General features: G+C 35.6%; 1 protein-coding gene across 3 annotated transcripts in view; it reads right to left on the reverse strand.

Annotated features, from left to right (window-relative positions):
• Positions 1 to 1,212: 1,212 nt before the first annotated feature.
• TBC1D32 (TBC1 domain family member 32) overlaps positions 1,213 to 24,466 on the reverse strand; it is an 80,056-nt gene continuing 56,802 nt past the window's right edge. For all 3 annotated transcript variants that reach the window (XM_039384370.1, XM_027751773.2, XM_039384371.1), the window contains exons 28-34: positions 18,446 to 18,529; positions 9,667 to 9,736; positions 8,756 to 8,871; positions 7,672 to 7,826; positions 6,120 to 6,260; positions 4,164 to 4,352; positions 1,213 to 1,902 (exon numbers count right to left, since the gene is read on the reverse strand). In XM_039384370.1, coding sequence (XP_039240304.1) covers positions 1,783 to 1,902; positions 4,164 to 4,352; positions 6,120 to 6,260; positions 7,672 to 7,826; positions 8,756 to 8,871; positions 9,667 to 9,736; positions 18,446 to 18,529 — 875 coding nt within the window. In that variant the 3' untranslated portion in view covers positions 1,213 to 1,782. The remainder of the gene's footprint in view (positions 1,903 to 4,163; positions 4,353 to 6,119; positions 6,261 to 7,671; positions 7,827 to 8,755; positions 8,872 to 9,666; positions 9,737 to 18,445; positions 18,530 to 24,466) is intronic.

Here is a 24,466-nt window from a genome sequence, read left to right on the forward strand (position 1 = left end):
ACTGTTTAAGAACTTGATATTGATGTCACTAAAGAATCACTTGGTAGTTTTATGGAAAGACTTTGTAAATCCAGGAGCTTGTAAGTTTTGATTGAGGACAGGCAAGCAACAAGACAAGCTCAATCCTCACACTGAAGTCAGAGATCATCAGTCAAAACTATCTGTATGAATGAATGAGTATCACAAAAGATCAGTACAGTTACTCTGAGGGGAAAGCTGTGGGTCAGAACGCAACAAATGCCTGTTCTGTATGTAGTGTATTACAGGAGAAAAAAGCAGACAAGCGTGTCTCACTTCATGCGTGGATGCCTCTGTTCTGAAATTTTCCTAAAAGTTTTGCTCCAAGAGAGTTTTTGAACCTTACAGAATATGCTAAGCTGGGAGGAACCCACAGGGATCATCAAGTCCAACACCTGGCCCTGCACAGGACACCCCAAGAATCACACCATGTGTCTGAGAGTGTTGTCCAAATGCTTCTTAACTCAGACAGGCTTAGTGCTGTGACCACTTCCCCGGGAAGCACGTTCTAGTGCTCAACCACGCTCTGGGTGAAAAACCTTTTCCTGACACCTAACCTATTGGCCTTGTAAACCAAGCTAATCCCACTGACTGAATTCTTTCAACCTTCCCAATACTCAGGCAGTGAACTTGCGAGTAACTCATGAGACAGCTTTGAAACAGAAAGTTCTACAGGTGAGGCGGTATATGAGAAACAGACCAAAATCCACTTCACCATAATGCCTCTTGTAGCAGAGAATGAAAAATACAGGGTAGAGAGAAATGGGAATTATTGCATCTCCTGAGAGAATACCTTTAAGTACAGTTGAAAAGTCCTGAACAGAAGAAGCCAACAAAATACAAAAATGAGGAGGGGAAAAAAATCTTGCAAAATTAAAAGAACAAACAATCTAAAAATAATATAGAGTGGGTATGAGGGAGAGAGAAGACATGTCTAGTGATGGTAAGGATGAAGCAAAACAGATCACAGTTTTTCTCCATTTTTCCATATAAATACATTAATACACGAAATTTAAGAACAAATTTTAATAACTGTTCTAATTTGAGATTTTTTTTCCATGTGAAAAAAAAATTTTTTCCACATATGCTCTCCACATAAGTGAACAAGAAACCCTTGAGTGACCTGCTATTCATATCTCTGAAAAACAACAATAATTTTTAAAGATTATAATTTCATTAAGACAGGAAAACTAATTATGTTTTATAACATAAAATTATTTATTTTATTTTTAAAAAGACAGGAATATAAAGTGTTTTTTCATTGCATATATTTGAACATCCCGTTTTCTCAACATTATCCACAAAGTCAGAACAGAGAATTTGTTTTTCATTTGTTGACTTCTCATGTACATGAACACACAGTTTTTCCTAAATAGAAAAAAAATTCCCTTCGTCAGACCCTAACAAAATATGAAGGTTTTAGGACTGTGCTACAAGGAGATGACAATGATACAATGACTTGGGAAGAGGTTCAAGGCTTTATAAGATCAAGCATCCTACACGTGGGTTCTGAAGCTGCCTTCTGCTAACTGAAAATGAGACTGTGCACATAGCCTGTATGGGAAAATTTGGTCATCAAACTTAAGGTACTTCATTTTGAAAAACTATATTCTGAAAACCCTTGCTATTTTTTTTACAGTATGTACATTTAAACAGCCTGGTTGATTTTAGGTGAGGCTGATGTATCAATCAATCAATCAATCAATCAGCATCCTTTTAAAGGATGTAACCAAAACTGGAAAATAAAGTGTTTGTTTGCTTCATCTATGTATTCTGCACTCTTATGGTCCTCATGTCTTTCAGCAGCATAGGTCTGTAGATTGCCTCCAACTTTTCCATGTAGTCTAAATAATCACTCACTCGAAATCCATGGAGTGCTTCTTCCTGAACAAGTACACACAAAAAACATTTATTAGCTAGGAAAAAAAGATGCACAACTCAAATTTAATGAATTCTAAGCTTCTAAAGATAGCCTATTTTGTTCTGCTTGTCATAGACTGGATGTGTAAAATAGATTTTCTTACATTTCATTTAGAAATACATATTTGGCAATATCTGCTTCCAGACAGTTATTTCTAATTGCAGACTTGGTATCAGATAGTTTTATTTCATGTGGACATTGTTTATCTCATTTTTGGAGAACATAACATTAAAGATCTTTAAGAAAAACAAAGTAAGCTTTAAGAAGGGAAAGCCAGGTACTAAAATATTCTTTTGAAAAAAAGATTTCTACACCAACACAGGGCATGATAAGTGTGGCTTTTATATCCAGCTAGATTCTCAAGAAAACCAAGAGATTAATAGTAGATGCATATTTTTAGAATCAGTGATAAAGGAAGACCTTTATCCAGACAAAGTATTTCTGCATCACCACAAGTGAGTAATTCTTAGCAATTCCAAAACACAGAGTAAAAGAAATTGCCCTGAGAAAAAAAAAACAAAAACAAACAGACCATGTTCCTTGTAATGGCTACTATATTAGATGGAGAAGGTGGATGCACCATGGAAAGCGGGGTCCTGAAGAACAGTTAAGTGAAATGGGTGAATTTGTTGCTGTTGTGTTCCCCTCATCTGCTAATCAGTATTACCACTGCTGGCACCATGTGCTGCAAAAAATTCTCTGCAGCCAGACAGTCCCTGTGGACACATATTGTACCTCTGGTGTACTGACTGTGCATCTCTCCTAAGTGGAATTCTCCTGAGAACATATATTCAGGCTTGGAAGGCTGCACTTTGGCAGCTGAACAGGAATTCAAAATGGTCTTTGTGTTTCTCCTCCCCTACACACAGGCAATTTTACCTTTCAAGTTGTTCTTCATGCACTGTGAGAAGGCTGACTACAGTGGAATATAAAATATATATATCATATATATAGCTGAAATTGAATGGCATGTAGTGACAGGCCAGGGGAATGGCTTCAAACTCAGAGTAGGTTTAGATTAGATATTAGGAAGAACTTGACTGTGAGGATGGTGAAGCACTGGCACACGTTGCTCAGAGCAGAGCCTGAGCATGCCCCCCCTGGAAGTGCTAAAGGCCAGACTGGATGGGGCTTTGAGCAACCTGGGCTAGCTGAAGGTATCCCTGCCTACGGCAGGAGGTTGAAACTGGATGGTCTTTAGGGTTCCTTCCAACCCAAACCATTCTATGGTTCTATTTTTCCTTTTTTTAAAATTTCTATTAATTAAGAGCTATCAGAAGCAAGACTATGCTATGATCTTTTTTACTGCAATGGTCACTCAATTAATTGTAGATATTCCACTACTGCATTAATATACATTTTTTCTCATTAATTTAACAGTACCATGTCAAATCTTTGGCCTGTTTATACTGTAAGTGGCAACATACAAATTCTCTCTTCTATAATTTACATATACTATCCAGTAATGCCATAAAGACGTAGCTTTTAAGTCACATTGTCCAAAACCAGGGAAAACTAAACAATACATTCATTAGACTGTGTACCAAACATTTTCAAGGAAACTAACTGAACTGACATATTATTCACATTTAAGAATATCTAAGTTGGATGCAAACTAGTCAGAAAACTACTATTCTTAGGACAGACTAAGATGCAGTTCTCAGAAGAATTTTGACAGGAGAAAAAAGACCAGAGAAAACAGCAAAAATGTCTCTGTGAAGAAGAGTAAAATATTGTATCCATTTGTGACTGCAGCTACAGCTAAGCAGTACCCTGCAAAAAATCAAAGAAACCCAAACATAATTTATAATATCGAAAGAATATGAAATTGTGTGGTTGGTTGTACAGTAATTGCCATCTCATCAATATGAAAGCTCGCTGAGCTTGTTGACACATCTCTTCAAGCTTCAGTAAGAGACCACTGTGTAAACTCACCTTTTCTGGAGAGCATCTATTTTAATGAGATTGGGTCCACATACATGACTTAATGTGGTTATTTACTTTGCTTATGAAGGGAACTGATTAGGACAAAACACAAGAAAGCTATTCTCTAGAAAATACTATGCCACAGTTTCCTGCCAGGGAACGAATCAAATTGAAGTATTATCCCACTCACTTAAAATAACTAAGTGAAACTCAGTAAGAGTTCCAGATTAAGTATGTTTTCAGTATTGAGAGCCTTGCTTCTCCTCAGCAACTGAAAAATTAAAAAATAAACCATTACTTTAAGAAAAACCTGAAGATCTTGGGCTTCAGTGTGCTTCAGAATGTCTTGCTGTAGGTGTCTGAACACAGAAATACACATATATATTTGATAATCAGGACCAAGTAAAATACAGATAGCAATGTAGTGACAGATCTCACTCCAGTCCAGGTAATTCCAGAAACACTGAGTTATCCACTGCAGACAAATCTAGATGAGAATGAAATTATATACAATTAAATCATTGTAGACATTCAGTCATAACTGATCAGCTTTATCTCTTTTCTATAAGACAGAACCCTTTTCCTATAACAATTAAAAGGATGATGTACAAAAGAAGCCAAGAATCACCATTTTTAAAGCACAGCCTCTGAACAGACTTCTAGTGAGTTCAGCTAAACTTAACACTTATTTGAGTATATTCCAGCAGCTCCTGAGGTTGAGACATAAAAATCAAAGTCCAAGGAAAACAAAAGTAATTTTTTTCAAGACTTTTTTTTAAATGTGGCCTAAAGGGCAATGACAGTGATGAAGGTGTGTTCAGTGTGGTTTTTCCTTTATAAATGAATATTAGGCCCTTCCTTAAGACACATTTTCATTTAATGAAGTGGGTATGGAACACAGTTAGTGACTCCTTTTTCCTAAGGAGTTAGTGACTCCTTTTTTGTTCTAAATTACAATGTATTAAGATGTATAGTGGACATTTCATTTAGTTCTAGACCACAAATCTTCTGCTAATCAGTCCTTAAAGTGTTTAAAAACATGCAGCAGGAGAGATACCAGGATTCTAATTAGATGACAACAGCCGTACTGTAGCAGTAAATCTGTTTTGAGGTATTTATTGATGCACGCAATCACTTAAAATACATCAGAACTGTTTCCACAGTTCAGAGTTTGTTTCTTTTTAATGCTGCAGTAGAACTGCAAAATCACACAAAAGATACAGTGGCGCCCACCAGCGGCATTTCAGTAGCGCGATAAATAAATGAAAAAATCCTTGCCAGCAGTTTAGAACAGTAACTAGTTTATTACTGAGTGCACAGAATTAAAAAAAGTGTAATTTGCACAAGAGTAGGTGAAGAAGAAGTGACTCTCCCCATGTGTTTTCACACCCCAAAAGAAGGAACCTTATTATAAGCACCTCATTCCTATGCTGAGATAAATTTCCTCATCTGCCAATCTTCTCAAAGACCAACCCCAAGCTATTTTAAGCAATGTCTGAACCACACTGGCATCCGCCCCCATTAAGAAGTCTCTTCAGCTGCAAATCTTGCAGCAAAAAGGAATTTTGAAGGCGTAAGATGAACAACATTTTCCTTGCCTCGGCACAGCAATAAACTTTCTTTCTGTGGTATGATGTCTTCTGCATTGGCCTTCTAACTCATTACTACATGAAGCTCTTTACGCCTCATCATGATTGCAGTCTTTATAAGTAATGTTTCATACCAAAGAATTGTTGCAAGTACACAAAATGAAAGCTATCATTATAGATAACTATTCTTCTTTAGTAACATCTCTTTACTATAAAAGAATATTGCATTACCTGACTGTAACAGATATGGTAGCTCATATAAAATTAATTTTGCTCTAATATCACCGGAACTGCTTCCTATTATATAACTATTCCAAATTACTCATTTCCCACCTATAGAAAATTTAGAGAATTATTCCAGATACTCAGTTTAGTTTTAATGCTAAATCTGAGCATTAAGTATATATTATTTTTATCAAGTTTTCCGCATGAATATGTAATAGAAGGTCATCAGCTTCAGTACACTGTCATTATTCTACCAGTCAGGTGCTTTCTATCTTCAGATGCTCTAAGTCATTATGTGGTCAATACCATCTCTCACCCCCAGTTTCATAACCACTACACAAGTGCTGCACAAAAAAACCCACAGTAGTTCCTCAGCGTTCTTGATTTTGTGCATTTAAGTCAAAAGGTTGATGATACTTCAATACACTTAGATCAGTTACCTGGGATGGAGTGAAGCCAGACATGTGGAAGGCTGAACAGACAAGTGGCAACTCAGCTTTCAGCAACATTTCAATGTGGTGAGCACTGCAAAAATAGACTGGATGGATGCCATATTCCACTGTTGTAATAGGCAGGTGAATCTGGTTAACAACATAATCATCAACAAAAAAATTGAGGAATAGGATCACAGACTACAAAAATTTGTTTTTTATAATACTTCGCTGAGAACAATATATAAAAATATATACTTTTACATGTAAGATTAATCATTCTGATTATTTTAGAGACAGGAAACAGAATAAACAAAAAAGGTCATACTACCATCAATAAAAACTTGTAGTAAAACTAAAGAAAAGTGTTGATAACATATTCTGATTATTCCTTTTAATTAGAGTCTAGTTCTTTACTGTATATAGGCTTTAACTGTCGAAGGGTTGGAGAAACCATTGTTATATTTTAAACAAAGGAACAGAAAGAAAAAAAAGACCAATTTCTGTTGGATTTTTTTTCCCCATTTACTGGTGGAATGGAACTTCTATGGTATTTGAAGTTTTTTTCTGTAAGCACATTTCTTTGTAGGACGTGTGAAGTGTATGAGTGAAATTCTATTTTATGCAGCAAAAGCAGCAGAGGTTTTATCCCTATAGAAGGCTCTGGATATTAATGCCCAGCTTCTAGGTAATGAGTCCTTGGCACCAATGGTTTTCAGCACAATTATATTGACACAATGGAGCAAATTTCAGCATGAATTTCATTAGGTTGGAACAACCTCAGGGCCAAACTCAGTGCTGTGAATGCACCAATACGGTCATCCGTTCTAGTGACAAGACAGATCTACTGATATTAATGCCTACATTATTCTACATGTACAAGAGGTATGGAATCTACTCCATGCATCTTATACCCCAGAGTTCTCTAGTAGAGACTACAGTTGGTTTAGAGTTTATGTTCACAACATTCAAGGCAACTTGACAATGTACAAAGGGTTTTATTTTAAACAGATGGAAACAGCCTAATGAAAGATAGAAATGACGTTTTCTATACTACAAACTTGATCCAAAACACTGATAACTGAAAATCGTCAATCACATAGTATTTTTGCAGTAAGAATGTTTAAAATTTACTAAATATATTCTAATGTATTAAGTAAATTTCAAAACTGATACTTTTACTAAAAAAAAATCAGATGGATGGACTTGCACACTATAATAATTAAAAAAAGGTCATTCAACAGTATTGTAGCCTTCGCACAGAATTTAATGGCACTAACAAAGTTTGCTTTACTGCCAGCTTAAAGATTCAATAACATTGTCTTTACTATCAGTCCACTTGCTATTTCACTCCTTTTAAACAACAATTTGAGCAACTGTCAAAACTATATTTTTCTGAGATAATTTTCCAGAGTTACATATTTAGTTAGGGGGCTTTAATGTAAACCTAATGCATTAAAAAAAACAAAAAAAACCACACCAAAAGTAAGGAAATTAATCAAGTCTCCTTTATAAACTTTCAAAGCTGCCTTTCAGAAAGACACAGATTTAAAATTCTTACAGATAAATGCAGTCTTGGTAGCCAGAGAAATGCTGAAACAAGAAGACATGAAAATTGCTGAAGAAACGTCAGCGTCCTCTCCCTGTCCCCTGACATTATGAGGAAGATGGAAGATGCAAACCAGTCATAGCCAGCATAGCGCTCCTGCAAGCAGCCTGAATGAGAAGGTTAAGGAACTCAGACAGAGATCTCCTCCTCACTGCCCTCCAGGAACTACAGCCCTTCTCCTCCCCAGCCTGTGCTCACAGAGGTTTTTTAGAGATGGGCCAAGGGGAATATAGCTGCACAGAAGGCAGCATCTTGAGACACAGTTGTCTCTCAAACTGAATTAAGAGAAATAATTTGTTTTCCCCATACACTAATTTTCTTTCAGTCCATAAGTAGTCAAGCTAAACCAACAAAAGTAAACAAAACCCAAGCAAATACAAAAAACTCTGCACCAAAACAAGTGTGCTTATAGAGTATAAGAAAGGAGAACAGTGGAGAACATGAGTTATTAAAATTATAGGGGAAAAAAAAGAAAGTAAAAGAAAAGCTTTAAAAACGAGATTAAGCATATTATGACTAATATTATCTTAAGTGTATCTAACAGTGATACGCAAGTCTAATACATGAAGAATCGAGCAAAGCTTGTTGGAAAGGTGTATCTGTTTTGTTAAAAAAAAAAAAAAAAGTTCCACATTAGATCTAAAAGAGTCAGAAGTCAAAACGTTCCTGGTGAAGGCAAAACCATTAACAGTGCTGATATTGTGGAAGTACCACAAATACTCATTAATGTTCAAAGCTGTATTGCTGCAGACTCTTTATAACACACAAAGATGTGATCCCACTCCAAAACAGTTAATGACAAAAATGAATGAGACTTGCACTTCTAAAAAAGTATGGGAACAAAAGGGTGAACATTTTCTTGGGTGCACTGGGTGTGCATTTTAACTTATCAGATTTTCAAAGTAAAAGTGCTGCTTTTTAAAAATTGTTTTCTGTAAATAGTACACGTCTATGCCACTATCAAAAGCCCAAAGCAAGACTTCAAATTCCATTGGCATTTTTAGGCATTATAATTTATACCATCAACAAAGGATACAAAGTGAAGATACCACAGTTCTTTGCTGTTGTTTCAGGAATTTCTCACAATTCATTAACACGAAACACAGCCCATTTTCAGCATCTTCTTTTAGCAAGTTTAAATATTTTCCATATCTAGCACAAAAAGTTCAAAACCAAAACAGTTTAAATACTTTTTTTAATACCTAAAAGCAACAACTCATATTTAATAAGCCTGTAACAGTAAATCTGTCATAGCATTGTTAATTACTGTGTTGTATATGTACATATATATGACTAAAGAAAACCTATTATGCTCCACCTAGGAAGGATACACACCAAACATCTCCTACTCAGTGTTACAGTTCCTCACCTAAACTCCTTTTAGTTCGGTTTTGGAGACTATCATGGGGAGGAGCAAGTACTCAGACAGGACTCAGTTTCTTCACATACAATATTTAGAATTTGATATAACTATATTGTACACGTAATTATTATAATCAGAATTCAAATATTAATGCTAAAGATAGCAACCTGTGAAAGTACAGACATCTTAGCTTTTTCTTCATCACAGCTCTGAAAATTACCAGCCAAATAAAATGTTTAAATGGCATATAACCAAGCTTAGCTAAACAGAACCATTTAGAGAAGTAATGCAAGGGAAAAAAAGACACTTAATTCAGGATAATGCAATTTTATGGTAAATCTTACTAGCAAGTTACAATTAGTCTTTACAAAAATGCAGGATAATAACATATATAATCTGTAAAGATAATTTAATTATGTGCTAATACCTTTTTTAATTTACAGTTAGAATTCATTTTCTTGAAGTTTATCTTGGATTTAGATAGTATAAAGCAATGAGTTGATGGATTAAGCATCATTAAAGTCATTCCATGAAAATCAAACAAATTTAGAAATACTCTAAGGAAATATTTTAATACCATGTACCTGACTGTCATTTCAACACCGAGCTGCTGCACAGATGAAAGGCTTTCCTTCTTCACATCTATTTCCATGGCTAAAACAAAAGGAAATAAATTAAATAAAGTATTATGGGAAATATGATTTTAACTGAATATGAATGAAAAGCTTCTTTTATGTATGCATACCAACTCTCCAGAATTGTTTCTTTTTCGAAATTAGTTTATCAGAGTTTGGAAAGGATACATCAAGAAACTGCATTCTTCATATATTGTTTTTTATGAAAATCACCGTCTTTATAAAGAAATCCTCACAGTTAGAATGGTTATCATTAGCTTAACAGCATGATGTAAGTGAGCAATGCCTTTTTCAGTGCCATTTCTTAGTAGCACTTTATCATTTTTTGCCTAGAAATCAGACAAGGCAACATATTCTGATCTACTTTCTTCCATTCCAGTGGCCTTAAAGTCTCTTAGCTGTAATTCCAACTTTATTAAAGAAAGTTCTATTTTTATATGAATCACAGAAAACTTTATAACTCATGGATTTTAAAAATCCTGTACTTCTATGCATTTTTTTAACACAGTAACACATACTCCATTTTCTGTATTTGTTTAAATTAAAAATCCAAGTTAGAAAAATTAAAGAAACCTCTGCTGAAGTATTTTCTTAAATTTTAAGTTCTAAATTCAATTAAAAATGGGCATTTTTTCTATCATGAACATGTATTGTCTAATATAACTATACTTCAGACAAACATTACAGTCTAATAATATTACAAGTTACAAAACTGAGGGCTTAAACCTTTAATATAATTCTTTGAAAGTGCTACTTAAAAAACAGCAACAAATGAAACAAATCAAAAACCCTAATAACTCACATTTGTTAAAAATGTAATAGATACGGCAGCAGAAGTTAAAATATATTCATGTAAATGATAAATGTAAAAATCTGATTAAGCAGATCACACAGTAACTTAATATGTATTTTTTCTATATCCTCAGACAGACAGAGAAATCAAATGGAAGGATTCCCTTGCTTCTCATTCAGGTAAACATTCTATGTTCCTGGTAAGCAAACAGGGACTAAGGGATTAAAAATGAAATAGGTTCAGGAAGGAAAGCCCCACCAACCCCCCCACCAAAAAAGGCACTCTGATCAAACGAGTTGAGGTAAGTTGAAATTTTTATGAAGAAAATAATACAACAAAATTACAAATTACACTTAACAATGAAGCAGTAAAATTCAGCAGAGGAAGTATGGCAAGAAAAAAAACCTCACTCTGTTTTACAGCTTTCACAGAGGACAATAATTTAAAGTGTTAAGAGTAATGAGAAATTACCTTGTAATTTTGACAAATACATTTATGCATAAGAAAAATCAACTGATCTTCGAGTAAAATGAATTTATTCAATAATCTGATGGGATTGAAATATAAACCCACATCAGAGAGGGTTTTTTTACCCAAAGAACAGAAGCTCCAATACCTTTCATATAGCATACCAGCAATGCAATATTTGGAAGAATACTTATAAAATTACAGGGCCTTTCAGTTAAAAACCCAGAGATAACTGAAACAGTTCTTAACTTTTTACAGCTCCTGTTCCAAGTTACCTGTTTACTCAGTCTGCAATTACCATACTAAGTCAATTCATCTTCAAGTTCCTGCATGCAAGCATGAAGGCAAGAGGTATACTTACATCTTAGAAAATAGGGGGAATTTGAATGAGTTGGTGATGGCTAATGGCTAATTCAGTCCTAACACCACCATTTATTTAATGGCAGGACAGATGCAAAGGGTACAACAACCTCTAAGCCACAATACAGCTCTCCCTCCATTCTGAGATGGATCCTCTTGCGGGTGGTAATGCAGGAGCTCGGATTCCAGTCCAGCAAGGGTGTAATGAGGAATAGCTCAATCCACAGTCTGAGCCCACTTTCCATTTTGTAACTGTTTACAAGTACTGAATGCTTATTTCCCACTAACATTAAAAAACCACAACTGACTTCACTGATTCTCATTGCCTTTTCTTCTCTGTTGTAATAATTTGTTAGTTGCTGAAAAGGGTTTTCTCCCTATCAGTTTTCCTTTTGATATTTTCCCCTGTATTGTGAAAGAAGATAAAATTAACATAGAGTTTGGACTGAATAATAATTTTCTATCACACGGTATCTTATCAAGGTAAAAACTCTTGCTTTCAGACACCACTGTATTTGACATAATCACAGCTCTGTACTCTGCTAATCCACAACTCACGATGGGAACATGTAAACTATGGTTCTTTGTCCCGTGTAAAAAGTTTTTATTTTCCATTTTGTTTAACACTTAAAAGAGTGGGAAGACTAGGCTTTAGAACACTATAAAGTAATTTAGAATACACAAAGGACAACTTCCCGCTGATTAAAAACTGGACCCAGAAACCTTAAATGCCCCATTAAACTTAGAAAAATGTTATTAAAAACAAGTGGAATATTTAAATACTGCATATTCCAATCTATGATTAAAAAGCTGACTAGTAAGCTTGGAGGAATATGTTGTGACTGTACTATTGTAATGATGCCCATACCTCTGAATCAATACACTCAGTTAATTTTCTACAAAACTTATCTGACGGATATTTTTTAATACACCAGATATAACTGCCTTGAAACACAACAGGCTTCATAACAAAAGGCATAGACATATCAGTTTTCTAAATAAGAATGCCATTTATCCTCAAAGGCCAGAACACCTCTCTGAACTGTGAATTAATAACAACATAATACAGCACTCTGGTTATTATTAAATGGAATGAAAAACATGCTTTGGCAGCTACCTTTTTATTTATCTAATAAAACAAAAAAATCTATGTTGAACAGATACTTTACACTTCTTTCTTTAAAAATGTAAAACACTGTAAACTAGAAATTGAGCCAAACGAGCGACTTGAAGGATACCAGAATTCTCTGGGAGCTGATGTACAATTTTAAAAAATTGTTATAATAGAAAGCACCTCAATGGGCAGTACTTTTCAGAATGTTTTGTAGCATTCAGGAGCATAAAACCAAACCACCATAAGGCATGATTTCCAAAGGTAACTACGTATAATTATTGAAGTTGATCTATAGCTATAAACATTTCAGAGTAAGTTAACTGGCATGCACAGTCCTGTAGTATTCTCTCTATCAGACTAGACTTCAATCAACTTTACAACTTATATGGAAGACTGCTTTCTTATTCATTTTCCCTCTTACCATGATGAATCTTTTATGTGTTTAAATCAGAAAACAGGCTACACTGCATTCATACTGAAATGACAAGATGCCAAGCTAAAACAGCTTACAGCATATTTCAGAGAACTTCTATAGTCTTTAGATAATATTTAATTTATTTGCCTGTTTAAAGTGCTATTACCCCAAAGAAACCACTGGCTTCCTTTTGTTTAAAGTGAAGAAGATTATTAAAGCTCTCACATTATTAATTTAGCTTTTTCACTCCCTGATGCCCTGGCCAAAAGTGTTTATGTCTACATAAATGATCTTTGGAAAATGCTAATGCATGCTGAATTTTAACTTCAGTGATGTTCAGAAAGATTAGTTTTCTTTGTATGGATGGAAAAGACTTTTGATTCAAAGGAACTATGCAAGTAACTATTCTGCAAGCATTCTGGATTCTGAAAATCCCATGATAACCAGGGTCACCTGCATTATTCCTGCAGATGCTTCAAAAATCTTACAAGTATGTAGTAGGTACATTTGCTATCAGATCTCTAGTCCTTGGTTTGGTCCATCTAAACTGAAATTGTGGAACTCATAATTTTTTTTTGTTGTTGTTAAAAAAGAGCAGGTTTTTTCTTATTCTTCAACAGGTACCTAAACATTGCCCATGCACACCTGCCCAAGCAGTCAATATAAATCTTTATGTTCTGTCAGTATCCATCCTCTCTCTGATGTTCTTATGAAAGTTTTCTATTTTAAAAAATTATTTGCACTTGGGACACAGCAAAAGTCATGAGTTTCTCTATGTTCTGCTCTGTCATTTGCTACAATTTTTTGATGGTGTCACCTCCTCCACCAGGCTACTCATCTAGAGTTCTTCTGACAGTCTGAATCTCATATTCCTTGTTAGAATATATAATTGTCTATAAAAAAATCTTGTTTCAAAGAAAAGTATTACTATGTTGGATTTGAACTGTGAACGGAGACAATATAAACAACATCCGAGAGTACTTGCTGGAGAATGTTGTTGGCTTCTCAGAGATAGGTAATCTCATGTGCTATTCCACCCTGAGTATTGAACGTATTATGTTATGTCATCAGTACGCTTGTCATAACAGTACAAAATCAAAATATTCATATTAGAGCTTCTTTATGCATTGATTATAACAAATACTCAAGCTATTTTTGGCAACAGCCTCATTAAGAATGACCCACACTTTCAATCCATTACCTAAACTGGCAGTGGGAAAAATGCTTTCTGCTGACAGCATCTTTAAAGTGGAGAACAGTCTTTAAAGAAGTGGATTAATCAAATGACGCAGGAAGAATGTAAGAATGCCCTTCCTTTTTCTTCCCTTTAAGACCAATTTGGGGTTGAAAACCTGTATTTCTCATTTGCTACTCCTTCTGAACAGCTCTATACTGATACTTTCCCACTGGTGTTTTTAAAATTTTTTAGTTCGTTACTCAACCCACCTGACCCTTCAAAGATTAAGAGCTCATTAAATGGTAGGAAATTCATATGAGATTTTGTTCAGTTGGAGAACTAAGCCTAATCTAGAAGAAGGAACACAGCGTGACATTTGAGTGTTATGGCCAAGGCCTGAAATCCCTGAGGTTCTGTCCCTTTGGCAGTACATGGAGGAGTTGCTTCACAAAGTCCAGTGGAAAAAGAAGACTTAACTGCAAGGGCATCTGCAAAAGTAGAGCTACCAAAAAAACCTGCCAATCAAAAAAGGTTGCAGCATTCCCAAGTTTGGGTAGTCTGCAACATATGGTGGAGATCAATTAAAAAGCACAGACACCAACATATTAAATGACTCTGCACATGGAATTTCTCTGATAAATGGGTTTGTTGAAACCTTGAGAAAACTTAGACATTTCCATAAAAGATTTCTTTTGCATTGAACTGGAATTTGCTAACAGAAAGAGCAAGAGGCTGTTTTAGGAACTTCATATCCCTAAGGCATAATGCACAGTATTTTATACTATAGCAAATTTCAGTTTCTTGCCATTCTCTTACCTATTACAGCTACGCATCAATGATTTGGTTTTCAGTATTTTGGGTTTTATTAAGAAGAACGAAAAATGAAAGCAAACTAGAAGGTATTAATTCTAGGAAAGGGAACAGACAGAGATCATTAACATATAACACACAGATTCAGTCATCAATCCACATCACAGCAGTGTCATTGCTGCTAGCAGCAAGTAAACTTCATGTAAGATTTTTGTTGGTTTATAATTAAAAATTGCAACTGCATAGTGGTTTATCAGATTTTTCCTTCTCTCATCTTGAAAATGATAACAACCCAAACTAATTTGATTTTTCCATATTTGTAATTTTATAATAGACTGAAATCCTGAGGGGTTCCACAGTAGATGGATGACTGTGTTATTCTAATTACAACTAGCCACACGTTTACAAAGCTGTCATTTTTTAAGATAATCAATTTCTCATGCCAAGAAATATGATAAACACTGAATATCTTCGTGCTGTACTGAATCCACTTTCATGAAAAATGTGACTTGTCTTCATTAAACAACTATCAGAAACTGTTTTCAGTTCCTCAGACCCAAATTTATTTCAGAGAATGGTGGACACGTGCAATTGCCAAGTGCATGTTTGGCTTACTTAGATGTGGAGCTAGGAAGATGTTACCTTCTTCCTTATTAACTTTACCTAATACAGAAAAATGTCTCTACTGTAACAGTAGTTTTAGGATTTAGCTTAGACAGCTCTTACACACGAGCATACAAAAAAGATACTGTGAAATAATATGTCAATCAATAATTCTCTATGAAGAAATTGCAACGCTTCATGAAGATTAGCAGAAAACTGTGGGAAATGCACAGAAATTTGATCACTCATTATTCAATCAGTGATAAACCTAATTTTAAACAAATAAGGTCTGATAAAAATTTGAGTGTGTTTTGTTTGTCTCTCCAGTACAAATATAGGAAGCATAATGCAAACTTGAGTACTCAAAGTGCATTACCCTACCTTCATAGGAATGCCACCCTGTATATTTTATGATGTAAAAGAGAACCTGAAATGAGTGTGAATTTAGCTATACAACCAATTTTACAATCAAGTCCTTTTACTATTTCAGAGTGGAGTACGATCATAGATTCAATTTTAGAGCCAGACTTTTGTTTCATGTCAATCAGCATTAATTTATTGGCCTAAACTAGCTTCCCTGGTCAACCCTTATTGCTACACTTCTCTGAAAAAGGTGCTATGAAATCTTAATAAATATTTTCCTATAAAAAACTTAAAAGAAACCCTTGATGAAACAAGTGCTGTTTGACTGAGTAACATTCTCTGCTGGACTGGAGAACTCTACACAAAAAAGTCTGTGCTAATGGTGTTGCTGACAGGGAAAGAACACAATAAGACACCATGAGCCCTTTGCCCACATTTCACATCAGTTTCTTACCACCAGATTACTGACTATCCTTGAGAGGACTTCTCACTCTCCTATTTCCAAGCCTGTCTTCATTAAAGCACATATAATATGAAAAGCATTTGCACATGAAAACTGTTCATCAGACAACCCTTTAAATGTTGCAGCCTTTATTTGATATTTGAGTAGGCAGACTTATCCAGAATTAGTGTCCAATGGTGCCTGAATAATGCCCATTCAGAAAACACAAAAAGCAGTATCAGACAGACTGAGTTGTTTATCATGAAAAGAAAAGAAAATCTGTCAAGCTCAAGAAAAGCAAGAACTGAGGCTTTCACTATGTTATCTCTGTCTCTGTATCTATTTTTTTGGGATATTTCATCCTAAAATATTAATTCAATGTATGCAACTGTCATGGGATTTTCAAATGCGGTCTTTCTTCAAAGTTGGCATTAAATTTTACATAAATAATGCACCTAATAAGTGGTTTATGGTGAAATCAGTTAAATAGAAGATCTAGGTTCAACCTTCCTGAACGTGTTTTCAATCCTAGCTTTGACCAAAATGTTAAGAGTGGATTAAAACTAAGGTATTCAACAACTAAGTGAACAGAGTAAGGCCTACTGTTTCTTTTCCTTAGAGTTTTTTCACATTGTATGGAGTATAGAGTTTTTTCACATTTTTCACTTAGCTATCATGATTAAGAAAGAGCAGAATTGCTCTATTTGCTGGGCAAGGCAAATAGAGCAAGGCGCAGATGTTTGTTCTTCCTCTAGAAGGTTAGTTTTTCCCTTATTCAAACCACATGGGTTTTCCTGTTTTTTTAACAGGAAACACTAAGACAATCTTGCAAAGTTAGGTCTGCAGGCTATACTTTTCTCCAAAGAAATGAGAGATACGCATTCCCCAAGGCAGAAAAGAAAATCCCGCCTGGGCCTTCAATTTGACTGGTGAATGTGTGGTACTTGGAACTAAAGAAAGAGATGCATGTCAAGGAGCAAGAGGGGCAGTCTACGTGTCAGATAAATAATTTACAACATAAAGACATTGTGTGAGCTTTTAAAGGAAAAATCAAAATAATTGCTTGAATTAGGATGTGTCAGAAATATGTAATTAGTAAGCCTTATGAGTCCATGAAATTATTTTATTGATCATTCTGACTCAAAAGAAATTGAAAAGTAAATGACAATCTAATGCAGGACAACACAAAACACTTCCAGGATCTTCTAAGAAAAAATAAAATTGTGATAAAATGTGTCACTTCAGTAACTCTCTTCATTAAGCAAATAGACATTCTCAAACAAAATTGAGGGTATTCTGTTTCTAAGCTTTCAGATGGTAAAGGCCACTACATAAATGAAAGAGAGCCTCTGAATTACTAAAGGGGTTTTATGCTTTGAAACTTCAAAGGCAAGCCTGAAGTCTCCAAGGATACTATATCTGCATCCTATGGATAGGAAAATAAAATATCAGTATAAATAACAGACTCTCCCCAAAGCAGGCTTGTTCTCCACAGTTAGTTGCACAGTAAGTACTCTAAATGGCTGAACTACAACCTAAGAGGAGTCCTGGACAAACAGTGAAGAATGAAAAGTGCATTTTCCAGCAGATATTAACATTGCTTCTAAATCTTCTAATTTTGCCAGTGCTTCAAAGCATTAAAATGCATTACTTTACACTCAGAATAAATCAACTTTATCATTCATCCTTTGTTCTTGGCTGTAAGCATGACATCTGTAAAAAACTAACACTCAGATTACTCTGACAACAATAACAGTTCTTTAACACATATCCTTTAATGCTATATAAATTGCATACCTATTAGTTGATTATATATTGTGGGGCTTTCAAAAGGTGTGCCAGATTGCTTACACCATGTTAAATATTTATGCCACCAGCTTTGCAAATCATGTTATAACAGCTGTCAACAAATACTTTGAATCATAATCTCACCTGTTCTGCATCTCCATTTTTCCCTTACACACATAGAAATGTGAAAGCCCATCACTAATAATTACCTCTACTCTTTACTCAAGTACATTACCTTTTGGTCCAAAGTGAGATATTTCCCACCAGTTAAGTAATGAATTTCTGAACTGTGAAAGAACATTTTAAACAACTCCCAAAACGCTACAGTTACATTTAGAAGGAAAGTAATTTAAATATGAAGAGGCTGTATGGCAATAAATTATTAGGAAACTGACCTTTATAGTTTCCCGTGCTGAAATAACAGTCCGTTCGGCTTTCAGAAAGATGTGACACGAACTTTTCAATTAATTCTGCCAAAACTGCAAAATGTAAAAACCCATTAAAACATCAGAGGCAATGAACAAAATGTGGAACTACATTACTTAAAAAAATGACAATATGTGAGCAAGTAAAGCTATTTAAATTCCTGTATATTTATTCATGTTTTTATGGGGCAACAACTCAAAGCACGCATTGTGCTTTCGCATTCCTAACACCATTCCTAACTTAAATTAAATTTTAATAGCTTCACTCAAAATATATTCAGTGTAAACAGAAAGAGAATCCCATATTATCTTTATATCCTCCAAGGATTACTTCAGAATTTGTCACATGGTTTCAATATGAAATGAAAATTAACTATAATTAAACTATAATATTTTACCATATTTGTCTCTGCATGTAGACAGGAAATAAACAAAACCTCAAATAAAACCAACTCACAAACAACAAAAAACTGACACCACCACAAAATTATGCTAACAAAAGTACATGAAGTTTTAAGGGATGTTTACACAAAAAGCCAATATAAACCCCCCTCAAGATAAACCATCACAAGATAAAAATTATGCACTTAAAATTATGCAACAGGAGCACTTCCTTTGGGGAATTCTGTATTTAGCGATGACAGTGAAGGTTCTTATTCAGTTCTTGCTATGGAGTTCTTGCTATTTGAGTCTGCAGATACTGCATAGATGAGTGAGATGCCGACATCTGTTCACTATGGGAGGAAATCTTATCTCCCACTTTGAGAGGAAGTGAGCCAGGAAGTTAACAAGAACTCTCAATGACAAATCATTATCAAAACTGTTCCTGATACCTCAATTCTGCAAGTCTGAGGCTACGGTAACTGAGCACATGACGTCATACAAGTTTAAACAAAGGATACAAGGAGCCTTTACTCATACTGCGTGGAGGAGGCCCGTAGAAGGTAAGCTTTATTAAGAATTTAAGATAAGAACAATAAACAGCTGTTATCTCGACAAACAGGATTTAAATTTTAGTGATATAACCTTCTTTTCACAATAATGCAAAGCAAGGGAGTGTATTTAGAGTGCAACAAGTGCTGCTACTTATGAGATTTCCTGTTTACAGGCTGCATGTTACCATTTCCTTGGCAGCACCTCAATTTAATAGCAATGAAGTTTCAGCTCCTGTTCCCCTGTTCCCGCACATAACTCCATGCACCCACAGGTGGTTTTGCTGGTCTTAAATAAGTCGTAGAATCATAGAACGGCCTGGGTTGGAAGGGATCACCTAGTTCCACTACTACTAAGCAAATAACTGTATGAGCAGCTGTAGCAGCACAAGTAAGGCATAACAATCTGTGGTGGAGGTGCAATGGAGAAAACTAGAAAACTCTTGAATTTGCCTCGCTGTCAGGAAAACTATCACAGGAGACTGCAGAGCAAGTTCTTTCAGGAATGAGGAGGAGGAGAAAGACAGAACCTCTACCCACAGTTTGATGCTTGTTATGCCAGAAAACCAATTAAAAAAAAGATATCATAAAGATAATTAACTCTTCTTCCAACCATTTCTAACTAACATACTGACATTTAATCATGATTTTTTTTGTTTTGATTAGTTGTCTAAAACATTTACAGAAATTAATTCACAGTGAATGACTCCATAAAAAGTTTTTAAAAGCCTGACTTTTGGTAATACTAAAGAAGTTTCACTACAACAGCTAAACATGAATTTACAGTTAGAGTTACCAACCCAACAGTAACAAAATTAATTTTGCATTGCAAAGGACTATTAATCAAAACAAAAAAAAAATTACACGTGTAATCTATATTCTTAAGCAATCTTATAGTGAAAAGAAACTGCTAATTAAATATAACATAGCTATTTTTAATCATGGTTAATAAACCACATAGGGCTAGGAAAAGCAATTTATTTTACAGAAGAATAACAATTTATTCATTTTGGGAGAATAAACAAGCTCACTAATCTCCACTAATATGCTTAGTGGAATTTGGCCCACAAATAATATACCAAATATTTGTGTAAAATGAGCAAACGTGTCTATTCCTGGAGCTGTAGATAGTAAAAAGCAGAAATTAAATTTAAAATTTTTAACTAGCTATATGTTTACTGTATGACTATTAGTATGGTGATTACTGAAATATGCCATACTATGATAATAAACGGGAACTATGTTAAGACTAAAATACCCCATAATTCAGAAAATTTAAAACCAAGTCAGGACATTGTACATTTCTTCCCTTTTTGTTGGAAGATATCCACAAGCTTGACCTAGTACTTGAATACTTCAGTTTAGCCCTTAAGTTAACAAGAAAAGCAACAGCACAACTGCTAAGCAATTTTTTGAAACTCAAGCACTAAACTGATTTCCAGCATTTGAAAGTATTTATCTAAGTGCCTGTCAGGATCTTTGAAAAACTTTTAATCAAGTTTGAGAGAGGAAGACACAAATAAGAATTTATCAAAAAACACATGGTTCATACATAAATAGAGCGTTTTCACAAGACAGTGTCTCTCCCAAAGGAATGTCCATGTGAAATGACAAGTAGCTATTTTAATTTTTGTCTTCTAATACTAAATCATTTAGCTACCATTTGGACACTATCCTGGAAACTGTTTCACTGATTCTTCATATAACTGGAAAAGCAGACAAAAGAAATTTCAGCAGGTTCATTGTACAGTACAGTCAGTATTGCTGTAAAAGCCCAAATTCTCATGCAGAGTTTATGTGGCCTACCAACTCGGTGAAAATGTTGATTTTCTTAAATTATGGTAGCTTGGCTGTATTAGTGTTGAACTTTTTAGGAGACTGGCAATCACTTAATGCAAATTTAATTCACACACAAAATAAAGAAAATTTTAATGTAGGAATGTATAATCATATACAAAATAAATGAAAGAGTTTTAAATCATTGCACTATGCTCATAAAATATCCAAATTCCTAAAGGATTTTTTTTCTTTGGTACAAAAGGAAGGTAATTGAAATGGTTTTAAAACTGCATAAGAACACTGATTGAAAAAATTGATGCGATTAAAACTGTTTCAATAGGTAACGACCATGAGAGGTTATCTGATCCCTACTCTGAAAGTTTTAAGTCAAAAAGATCAAAAACTGCAAAAAGCATCAGATTTTTTTGAATCCTCTAATGTAATTAGTGTTACTGGATCATATTCTATGATCATATTCCATGATCCATACTGGATCATATTCTATGTATGATCCAGATGCTTCAAAGGAGTTTAAGGGAAAATGCAAAAAACCCTCTCTTAAGAGTTAACAGTAGTTCTGCTTGACTTGTGTTAGAGGTTAAAAATTCAAGAGTGAAAATCTTGGACCGATGATTTTTTGAGTAGTGTCAGAAATTTTCAACTCCATCAACCATGCTTCAGTATAATGAATGTACGAAAAACACAGTTAACAATTCCACTCTTAATGGCAAAAACAAGGAGGACTTTCAATTACTGTACATTAAAATGACAAAGGAACAACCTACATTTTCTTTGAAAAGAAGAAAACAAGATAATAAGAATTCTGTCAGTGATTCCATTAGAGATAAAGGTTGCAAATCTTCTTTATTAATGGAAAAAACAACCTTTCAAATCCTACCCAAATGCCATAATCTTTACACACCTGCATGCACATTCACATGCACTCACATGGTTTACAGGATATTAATTTGGAAATGGCTCCAAACTGGTTTGGGGGACAGAAGAAAGAAGTTTTGATCTGCAATTGTTCTTCCTCTGTAACATGAAAGACCCACTGTTCCACCCTAATTCTGACACAAGTTTCCTTGAAAAATCAAGGACATAAAAAAGTAAACAACTCTTTTGTATTATTCTAAAAAATTCTTTTGCAAATACAGTATTTTTAAAACGGTCATACTGAAAAACAAGAACAGACCAGAGGCAGAGTCAAGATCTCAGTGATCTTCAAGGTAGAAGATCTGGTCCACATTAAAAAGCACCTAATTGAGCTCAGAGAATCTGTGTTCTTCTTACAGAGAAGAATAGGCTCCTCTGAGGATCAATTCAGAATTGAAATCTAATGCAGTTACCCTGATGTGTTTTTTTTTGAAATCACAACATAGAGAATTCTCTCTCATACTTAACGAGGTAAGACTATGGAAGACTAGAATGCAAGAACAAAGTTAGTCAAATCTTCTTTAGCTAGACATAATAAAGACTGAAATTAAATACTTTTCTTAAAAAAAGGAACAGCATCATAGAATGGTTTGGGTTGGAAGGGACTTTTAAAGGTCATCTAGTCCAATGCCTCTGCAACGAGCAGGGACATACTCAACTAGATCAGGTTGCTCACAGACCAATCCAACCTGACCTTGAACATTTCCAGGGATGGGACATCTACCATCATTCGGGACAACCCGATCCAGTGGTTCACTACCCTCATTACAAAAAATGTCTTCCTTCTGCCTAGTCTACCTCTACCCCCTTTTAGTTTAAAACCATTACCCCTTCTCCTATTGCAACAGGTGCTGCTAAAACATTTGTCCCAATCTTTTTAATAAGACCCCTTTCAAGTACTGAAAGGCCACAATAAGCCTTGCCAGGCACTGAGGTCAGGCTGACAGGCCTGTAGTTTCCCAGGTCCTCCTTGCAGCCCTTTTTGTGGATTGGTGTGACATTTGCCAACTTCCAATCACCTGGGACCTCCCCAGTGAGCCAAGACTGTTGGTAGATGACGGAGAGTGGCCTGGCAAGCTCTTCCACCCGCTCCTTCATCACCCTCTGATGGATCCCCTCTGGTTCCATAGACTTGTGAGGATCCAAGTGGCTCAGCAGGTCACTGTTTCCTCCTGGATTACAGGGGGGGCTATTCGCCTTCCTGTCTCTGTCTACCAGTTCTGGAAGCCAGGAGTCCCTGAGGACAACCTGTCTTACTGTTGAAAACTGAGGCAAAGAAGGTGTTAAGTATGTCAGCCTTTTCCTCGTCTTTGGTGATTATGTTCCCCCCATGTTCAACAAAGAATGGAGGTTCTCCTTGCCCCTCCTTTTGCTATTGATATATTTGCAGAAGCACTTCTTGTTATCCCTAACAGAAGTGGCTAGATTGAGTTCAAATTGTGCCTTTGTCTAATTTTCTTTCTACATGACGTAACCATATTCCTAATCTCCTTATGAGTAGTCAGCCCTTTTTTCCATAGAATGTAAGCTCTCTTTTTTCCCCTAATTTCCTTTAAATTCCCAGCTCGCCTTTCGGTACATTGGGACAGCCTGCTCCTGTGCGTTCAAGGCTTCCTTCTTGAAGCAAGTCCATCCCTCCTGGACCTCTTTGTTTTCAAGGGCTGTTTCCCAAGGTATCCTCTGAACCAGTCTTCTGAATTTGCTGAAATTTGCCCTCCGGAAGTCCAGGGCAGAAGTTTTATTGATGGTCCTCTTTGCATCCCTGAGTATTGAAAACTCTATCATTTCATGGTCACTGTGCCCCAGATGGCCTCTGACCACCACATCTGCCACCTGCCCATCTCTGTTTGTGAACAGCAGGTCTAGCGGGGCCCCATCCCTGATAGGCTCATTTACCAGCTGAAGCAGGAAATTATGCTCCATACACTCTAGGAATCTCCTAGACTGCCTCTTCTCCGCTGTGTTGAGTTCCCAACAGATATCTGGCCAGTTAAAGTCGCCCACAAGAACAAGGGCTGGTGATTTTGAGACATCTGCCAACTGCTCGTAGAATAAATCATCACCCTCATCATCCTGGCTGGGTGGTCTATAACAGACTCCCACCAGGATGTTGGCCTTCCCCTTGATTTTGATCCACAGGCACTCAACCTTATTGTTACTGACTTCAAGTTCTACAGAGTCAAGAGACTCTCTAACATACAGAGTCACCCCTCCACCTCTCCTACCTTGCCTTTCCCTTCTGAAGAGCTTGTAGCCATCCACGGCAGCGCTCCAGTCACGCGAGTCATCCCACCACATTTCTGTGATGGCGACTGTGTCACAGCTTTCCTGCTGCACGATGGCT

Source organism: Pipra filicauda, unplaced genomic scaffold, assembly GCF_003945595.2.
Source record: "Pipra filicauda isolate LSUMZ 115617 unplaced genomic scaffold, ASM394559v2 scaffold349_size1355687_pilon, whole genome shotgun sequence".
In the NCBI taxonomy this organism is placed as follows: Eukaryota; Metazoa; Chordata; class Aves; order Passeriformes; family Pipridae; genus Pipra; species Pipra filicauda.